An 8,800-nucleotide genomic window follows, 5' to 3' on the forward strand; every position below is an offset into this window, starting at 1 on the left:
ACAGACCTGGAGATGTGTGGCAGACGTACTAATTACTGTATCACCCGGCCGTTCAGGCTGGACAGTGCGGAGGGCAATTGATGGATGTCTTAGGAGTGGCTTTGGCTGATTGTTGCCATTTGAAATACAGGAGTCTTTGTAGTTACCGCATAACTGGTAGCCACTACCATGACCAGGCATAGGAGAAGTCAAGATAGACACTAAATGCTGGAGTATCTCCGCGGGTCACGCAGGATCTCTAATCACAGGTAATTCCAATCTTTGATCGGAAGCATTGGAGAAGTCAACACTGCTATAGAGAGGGTTTAGTCAGTGGAGCCAATTCCCAAGCATTTTATGAGAAGTATGCTTCTTTCTTCATCTGCCCGAGAAGCTTGCATGCCGAGACACGGGTATAAAAAAATTATTACCCACTGGTATTTCCCACATATTGCAAGGTGCACTTCACTCATAAAACCATACCAAAATCAACCTGCCTCTGCAGGTGAAGTCACAGTGTTCCTGACCTTAATCTTCTGGTTATTCCAGGTGGTGGAGGATGATACCTGTTGCAGATCCACGGGGCCACATCTTCCCATCTCCTCCCCTTTCGGCTTTCCGCAGAGACCGCTCCCTCCGTAACTACCTGGTCAATTCGTCCCTTCCCACCCAAACCACCCCCTTCCCTGGTACTTTCCCTTGCAACTGCAGGAAATGCTTCACTTGCCACTTTACCTCCCCCCTCGACTCCATCCAAGGATCCAAACAGTCTTTCCAGGTAGGGCAGAGGTTCACCTGCACCTCCTCCAACCTCATCTATTGCATCCGCTGCTCTCGGTGTCAACTGTTCTACATCGGTGAGACCAAGCGCAGGCTTGGCGATCGCTTCGCCTAACACCTCCGCCCAGTTCGCATTAACCAACCTGATCTCCCAGTGGCTCAGCATTTCAACTCCTCCTCCCATTCCGAATCCGACCTTTCTGTCCTGGGCGTCCTCCATGGCCAGAGTGAGTTCCACCGCAAATTGAAGGAGCAGCACCTCGTATTTTGCTTAGGTACTTTACTCATAAAACCCCCAGTGGTATGAACACAGTTGACTTCTCCAATTTTCAGGTAGGATGATACGTTGCTTTTTCCCATCCTTCCCCTTTCGCTCTCCCACAGCCCCGCTGCCTCCGCCCCAAACCACCCCCTTCCCTTTTCTTCTTCCCGCCACCCACATCAGTCACCTGCACCTCCTCCAACCTCATCTATTGCATCCGCTGCTCTCGGTCAACTGTTCTCTCGACCCGCAGGCTTGGCGACGCTTCGCCTCACCTTCGCATTCCCAACCTGATCTCAGTGGCTCAGCTCCAACTCCTCCTCCCAGATTTCTGTCCTGGGCGTCCTCCATGGCCAGAGTGAGTTCCACCGCAAATTGAAGGAGCAGCACCTCGTATTTTGCTTGGGTACTTTACGCCCCAGTGGTATGAACATTGACTTCTCCAATTTCAGGTAGTCGTTGCTTTTTCCCTCCTTCCCAGCTCTCCCACAGCCTACTGTCTCCGCCTCTTCCTTTCTTCTTCCCGCCCCCACATCAGTCTGAAGAAAGGTCTCGACCCGAGACGTCACCTATTCCTTCGCTCCATAGATGCTGCCTCACCCGCTGAGTTTCTCCAGCCTTTTTGTCTACCTACAATTTAATCCAATGCTGCATTTACGATACGATACGATAGAACTTTATTTATCCCAGGAGGGAAATTGATTTATCAACAGTCATAAAAAACACAAAATACATGAAATATGAAACATGAAAATAAAGTGACGAGTGGTAAAGCTTTGGGAATGTGCAAAGATTGAGGAGATGGGAGGTGGGGGTGGGGCACTCAGTCTACCCAAGACAGAAGGGGGAGGAGTTGCAAAGTTTGATAGCCACAGCCACAGGGAAGAAGGACCTCCTGTGGCGTTCTGTTCTGCATCTGGGTGGAACCAGTCTGTTGCTGAAGGTACTCCTCAGTTTGACCAGTGTGTCATGGAGGGGGTGAGTTGTATTGTCTAGGATGCTGCACAGTTTGAGGAGCATCCTCCCCTCCAAGACCACCTGCCACGAATCCAACTCCGCCCCCAGGATGGAGCCAGCCTTCCTGATGAGTTTGTTGATCCTATTGTCGTCCGCAGCCTTCGCCCTGCTACCCCAGCTCACGGCAGCGAAGAAGATGGCACTGGCTACCACCAGTAGACCATCTGCAGCATCTCACTGCAGAAGTTGAAGGAGCGGAGCCTTCTCATAAACTACAGCCGGCTCTGTCCGTTCTTGTACAGGGCCTCAGCGTTCTTGGACCAGTCCAGTTTACTGTCCAGGTATACTCCCATGTATTTGGACTCCCTGGTAAACTGCACATCCACACCATTGATGGAGACAGGGGACAGGGGTGTTCCTCTCCTCCTAAACTCCACCACCAACTCCTTAGTCTTGTCAGTGTTGAGCTGCAGGTCATTTAGCCCACACCACTCAACAAAGTCATTGACTACACCTCTGTATCCAGCTTCCCTCCGCTCACTGATGCAGCCCACAATTGCAGAGACATCTGAAAACCTCTGCAGGTGGCAGGCGGCGGAGTTATATCTGAAGTCCGAGGTGTAGATGGTAAACAGGAAGGGAGAGAGAACCATCCCCTGTGGGGCCCCTGAGTTGCTCACCACCATGTCCGAGACACAGTTCTGTAGCCTGACATATTGTGGTCATCCAGTCAGGTAGTTGGTGATCCAGGACATCAATGGAGCATCCACCCGCATCTTCATCAGTTTGTTCCCTGGTAATGCAGGCCGGATCGTGTTAAAAGCACTGAAGAAGTCAAAAAACATGACTCTCACTGTGCTCCCTGGCTTATCCAGGTGAGCATAGGAACGATGGTGCAGGTGGATGATGGTGTCCTCAACCCCCATCTTTGCTTGGTAAGCGAACTGCAGGGGGTCCAGGAAAGGTTTAATCAGGGGTTGCAGGTGAGTGAGCCCCAGCGTCTCCAGGGACTTCATGAAGTGTGAAGTCAGTGCTACCGGTCCGTAGTCATTGGGGGAGCTGGGGTGCTTCCTCTTTGGTACAGGAACCAGGCAGGATGTCTTCCACATGACAGGAACCCTCTCCAGGCTCAGGTTGAAGATATGCTGTAGCACTCCACACAACTGGCAGGCATACACCTTGAGTACCCTAGGGCTGACAACATTGGGACCTGTACCTTTGGCTGGGCGGAGTCTGCTCAGCTCCTTCCTCACCTGCTCAGCCTTGATAGTCAGGTACGACAACGAAAGGGCCGAGGAAGTGGACCAGGGGGATTGAGGGGGAGAGACTGTCGGGGAGCAGGGGGGAGGGTGGACAGAGGCCCCACCATCAAATCTATTAAAAATCAGGTTTAGCTCATTGGCCCAGTCCAGATTGCTTTCCCTCCTCAGGCCACAGGTCTTCTTGTAGCCTGTAATGCTCTTCATCCCGCTCCACACATCCCTCAACTTGTCGCTCCAGCTTCCTCCTGTAGTCGTCCTTGTCCTGTCTTAGTCTCGCCTTCAGGTCTTTCTGAACCCGTTTCACCTCCTCCCTGTCACCATTCCTGAAGGCCCTCTTCTGGTTGAGAAGGACTTGTTGTTGGGGAAACAGTGTACAGTCTCTTCAGGGACAACGTTATTCACACAAAACTTTATGTACCTGGCAACACAGCCGTGAGTCCATCAATGTCCTCTCCATGGGGACTACACAGTGCGTCCCAGTCTGTGTCCTCAAAACAGCCCTGTAGAGTGCCATAGGCCTCCTGTGACCACCTCCTCACTGTCCTTGTTGTCACAGGCAGCCTCTGGACCATTGGCTTTTACCTAGGTAGGAGGTGAACCAGGTTGTGGTCGGATCTCCCCAATGGTGGAAGGGCTATGGAGCTGCATGCCTCTTTAACATTGGCATACAGTCCAATGTTTTCATATCCCTGATGGGACAGTCAACAAACTGAGTGAAAGCGGGTAGGGTAGTGTCCAAAGTCACGTGGTTGAAGTCCCCCGAGATAGCGATGAAAGCACTTGGGTATTGTGTCTGGGTCTTGCGATGACTGTGTGGATGACGTCACACGTGCGCAGAGGGTTGGCGGACAGGGGAATGTAAACAGCCATCACAATGACATGTGAGTATTCCCTGAGCATATAGTATGGACATAAACCCACAGCCATCAATGTCCGGGCTACACACATGCTCCTTATGTGATGTGACGAGGGTTGCACCATTTGTTGGTAACGAGAATAGCAAGTCCCCCACCTTTACACTTGCCACCCTCACTGCAGTCCCTGTCCGCCCGAACAGACTGAAAGCCGCCCACACTCGTGTTGAATTCAGGGATCACAGCACACTGCTCTCATGGTACTGCCTCTGGGTCTTCACTAGTGCAGCTAGTCCATCATGTTAACCAGCGATCTCACATTCCCATTGTGATGGAAGGCAAGCATGGCTTGTGCCTCTTTTTCTCCGCACGTCGTTTTACTCCCACCCAGCATCCCCTGTATTTCCTCCTCAGTTCCTTGGGGATTTCTGATATAACCCTGGCAAAGCCAGCCTGTCAGAGCTCCAGCAGTTGATCCCCAGGGTAGTCATTAAAGAGACCAAAACCTTGATTGGACATGGTGAAAAAGTATCTACCCAATGAGGAAAGAGATAAAAGGTTTCCCCCACCACAACATGATGCAATAAACTAACTAACTAACCAAAACAATACTAAATAAATATGAATTAAATAAGTAAAAATAAAGGGAAAGATGATCCCTTTGGCTGGCTGACATGTGCACAGCATCGGAACCGGAAACCATTTGCTGCTACAGTAAGTTCCTGTAGGGAAGGAGAGGGGAAAACTGTGAATTGCCTCTGTGGTTGTCTTCACATAGATTCAGGGAGTATACACTGCCTCCAAATGGCACGACAGGCTCCAAAACCTTTTCAAACCCAACCACTGAGCTCATGGCAGTCAGATCTGGTTTTATACATTATCTAAATGATGACACCTCTCACAATGCAATTTTCCCTCAGTGGAAAATGATGTCAGTTAAGATTATGCGCTCAAATCCTGGATCGGAGCTTGAAGTAGAACTGTCCATTAATTTAGTGCTATCAGCTAAACCAAGCTGACAATGTGTTACATGGTTGCAGTGAACAGCAGGACGACCTTGGAAGTTAAATGGTAGAATTGAAAATTGGAATTTGACTCCTCTAACTTCATTTGATTTCCAAATTCTCTACTAATCTTCACACGACATAATCCCAATTCCAATCCATGGTTTATTTTATGCTGAATACCATCTTGTCTGTCTTTTAAACTGTCTTTTAATTCTTAAGTAACCTACTCACAATTCTGTGTTCTGAGAGGTAAGGTTATTCGTGGAATGTAACATACTTCAGCAATGATGAGCATGTGGTATAAAATGTTCACTATGTATTTTTCCTTTCCTTCTGAAGATGAAGGAAGTGAGGTTGACAGCGAAATGGATGATGAATTAGAAGATCCTGGAGAACCACCTTTCAAACGAGAGAAAATAGACCTAAACCAGACATTACAAGGTGTATGTGTTGCGTCGTCCCTTAACAGCACCATACAGCCAGACCCTCTGATTCCACTTCATGCTGATCAAATCATCACAAGTGTGGCTAGTGCCAGGCACTGCAACACTGCCGAAAGCACATACACAGCAGTCTAAACAAAAACATGAGCTCGGAGTGATAACCCCTCTTTTCTTTACATCGTCTGAAGCCTCACACTTTGGTGGCTTCAGCTATTCAGATAACACATATTACTATGCTGAATGTTACTCTCATACACTAAATGGGTGTATATAGTTTTTTTTTTAAGTTGTGTTTTTAGTTCAATGTTGGCTACATGAGGTTCTCTGTAGATATGATAGATGTTATTAAGATGAACTTATAACAATACAAGTTGTTTTAATTAGTTAAGATTTTGATTCAAAATATATTCTTATACATAATTCAGGGCAGGATATGCACACTTGACAGCAGAAGTACATGAAGGTCAGGGCTTGAATTCAACAATATCCTGTTGTCTTACTGCTTGTTTTATCATTTCCGTTCAATTCTGTTTCAATGAGATCCAGGATTGATATTTCTGCCACTTTTCTTTAATGCACTTAGACAAGTTTATAATAGGATAAAACTATATTCGATACAAATTATCATACATAGGAGCTTCTATCTTCCCAGCATCATGTGGGTTGGTGTGGCATGGTTATCAACAATAGTATTCTTGACCAAAGTGTTTGCTTAAGTAACAAGGTTTGTGCCTCACCACCATTAATGCCTCAGATTTCAATAATTGTGCTGTTACCTCAATGATTGTTCCAACTACATTCAATTTATTTATAATCAGAGCGCATTAGTTCCTCAGTCTATTATTTCCAATTTATTTTGATTATACTTTACTCAGAGATGGTTTTTCACTGGACGTGGTTTCTCACAAAATTGGAGATTCCTTTTTGAAAGAAACACATTTCTGCCATTTAAATGGTCACTGATCTGAACATGTAATTGGGTTTTCTACTAAATTCCAATCACAAAGCAGTTCATTTCAGCATATTGATGTGCTCTAAGCTTTGGCCACAAATATTTGACTGTTACACACAGAAGAGTCTATTTTTTTCATTCAAAATGATCCACACTTCTGCTGTTGAATGATGCAGTTTTGGAATGTAGATTGATGGTTAAAGTTGAAAGCTTGAGAAGGGAGGCAGTAGTCATTCTTATTGTTCTCCCAAAACTGTACTGTATTGTTAAAATCAAAATCTACTTATTTCTTTTAAGTAACCCTCCTACATTTGCAGTAGGCATAATGGAATTCCCTTTGAAACGTCAATGTTTTGAATGCTACTGATTTGCATCGCAGTGCAGCCATAATTAATAAAGATTAGTTTAATAAATTTGGGGGGATATATGTTAATAATCAAGGCTGCTGTATGTGGTAAAATATATTGCATTTGTTGCAGTTATAAATACACTTTATAAATAGGGTCTTGCTAGACCAACAAAAAGTATACTGTTTCATTGAAGTTCAGTGTACCTGTAGTTAATGTTAGGACAGACAGGTTCATTGCAAATTGATCTGTCTGTCTCATCTGTTTTGCTCTAGTGTCTTTAGCTGCTATGTATAATAAGACTTTACAAGGGGTTGACCAATACTACCTGTTGCCAGTACTCCTAGATGTTTTAGTGGATGAAATAAGATTCAATGTCAGTTTCCTTTCTGTAAAGTTAGATGTAGATTTCAAATAAGTTTGACTCAAATATTAGAAATTGGACTGAAATGTTGTTACGCAAGAATGGGAATCTGATTTTGTGAAAATACTGAATGGGTATTTACATTTATTTAAAACTGGCATCATGGTTGGTAATTACTGTGATATCCCAGCTGGTTCCAGTGGCTGTATTAGCCAACTCCTCAGTGCAACTACAAAATACAAGGAATGTAGCACTCAGCATAGTCTTGGCAGCTTTACATTGAGTTTTCTGTGTGTTCTGTGTGGTTGTCCAAATGACTAGACCAAAAGTACTGTAGCTGGCACACCTCACACATACTCATCAATTCTGTAGGAACAGACTTGGTAGGCAGTTAATTGCCGCTTCAGGAATGTACGTCAGGGATTACTGTACCTCGGCTATTACACAGTGCCTTAAACAGTTATGGGAAGAGTTAATTTTTGTAGCTCAGCAAGGTGTGCCTGCTGTTTTTCTATTATCCACAGGGGAAAACATGGAAAAGAAGCTTGAGTGAAAATTCTTAGAAACCTATGTCTTTTTCTTACACTAAGAATGAGTATATTTGTCTATGAAGCCATGTGGAATTACCAATATATACATTAATCAGGAGTTGTGACATATCTCAATTATCTAAGAGGGGAATGTGCCACATCTGATATTTTGGAGCAACTCAGAAGTCACTAATCAATGCAAAATTCTTGACTTATTTTTTAGCTCATTCTAAAGATAAACAGGTTATGAGCATTCATTGGCATAGATAGGCACACACATTGTTCTCCCATATAATTGCTTGAAACTTAGTGAGCTACTCAATATGTTCTACATTTATTCTGAAAATTAATCCTGAGGAAATGGAAATGCAGTATACAAATACTGGATCCTCTACTTATATAATCGCCAATCCTGTTTGGTACTATATATGTTTTTTTCAAACTTCCCTCTCACTTAATGAAAATGATTTCTTTTCTGAGGGAGAATGGATCCCTGAATGTCAGATTTTTTATCGTGGTTTTGGTAAAATATGCTCTAATTAATCATATTCAAATCAAGATAAAAAGAAAATCTTACTAGTCGGTTATTTCAGTTTATTTTAAAATGAAATAATTTTCAGTGCTATGGCAGTGAGCTATAGAAATTAGATAATAAATAACTGGACTTTGAAATGTGATTCCCTTGGTATACGGTTTCAGATTTTAAAGAATAAATCAAAATTCTGAAGAACACTTCAACACACCCTACCAGAAAAATAAATTACAACATTTATTTTGAAAGAAAAACAGATATTAATAATATTGATATATAAATGTTTACCTTCAGCCAATAAAACCCAACTTAAATCATTCCTAAATGAAAACAAAGCAACAGAAAATATCATTTGGTTGTTATGTTTTTTATTAAACTAATTAGGTTTAAACAAACATACTCATTCTTTTTTAGCATCTGATCATTATTAAGCATTGTGATCAGGAAACAACAAAAGATCACAGGGCAGCTTTGACTGCACCTTGGTGAGTTGTGGGAGAGGTGGGGTGGGTCTCCTTGAATCTGTTTGCT

At 44.0% G+C, this 8,800-nt stretch overlaps 1 protein-coding gene across 1 annotated transcript in view; it reads left to right on the forward strand.

Moving 5' to 3' along the window:
- The window catches only part of rfx3 (regulatory factor X, 3 (influences HLA class II expression)), a 265,213-nt gene extending 258,344 nt beyond the window's left edge, over positions 1-6,869 (forward strand). Inside the window, exon 18 of the mRNA XM_055632801.1 lies at positions 5,441-6,869. Coding sequence (XP_055488776.1) covers positions 5,441-5,679 — 239 coding nt within the window. The 3' untranslated portion in view covers positions 5,680-6,869. The remainder of the gene's footprint in view (positions 1-5,440) is intronic.
- Positions 6,870-8,800: the final 1,931 nt, after the last annotated feature.

Source organism: Leucoraja erinacea, chromosome 3 (genome assembly GCF_028641065.1).
Source record: "Leucoraja erinacea ecotype New England chromosome 3, Leri_hhj_1, whole genome shotgun sequence".
NCBI classification, from domain to species: Eukaryota; Metazoa; Chordata; class Chondrichthyes; order Rajiformes; family Rajidae; genus Leucoraja; species Leucoraja erinaceus.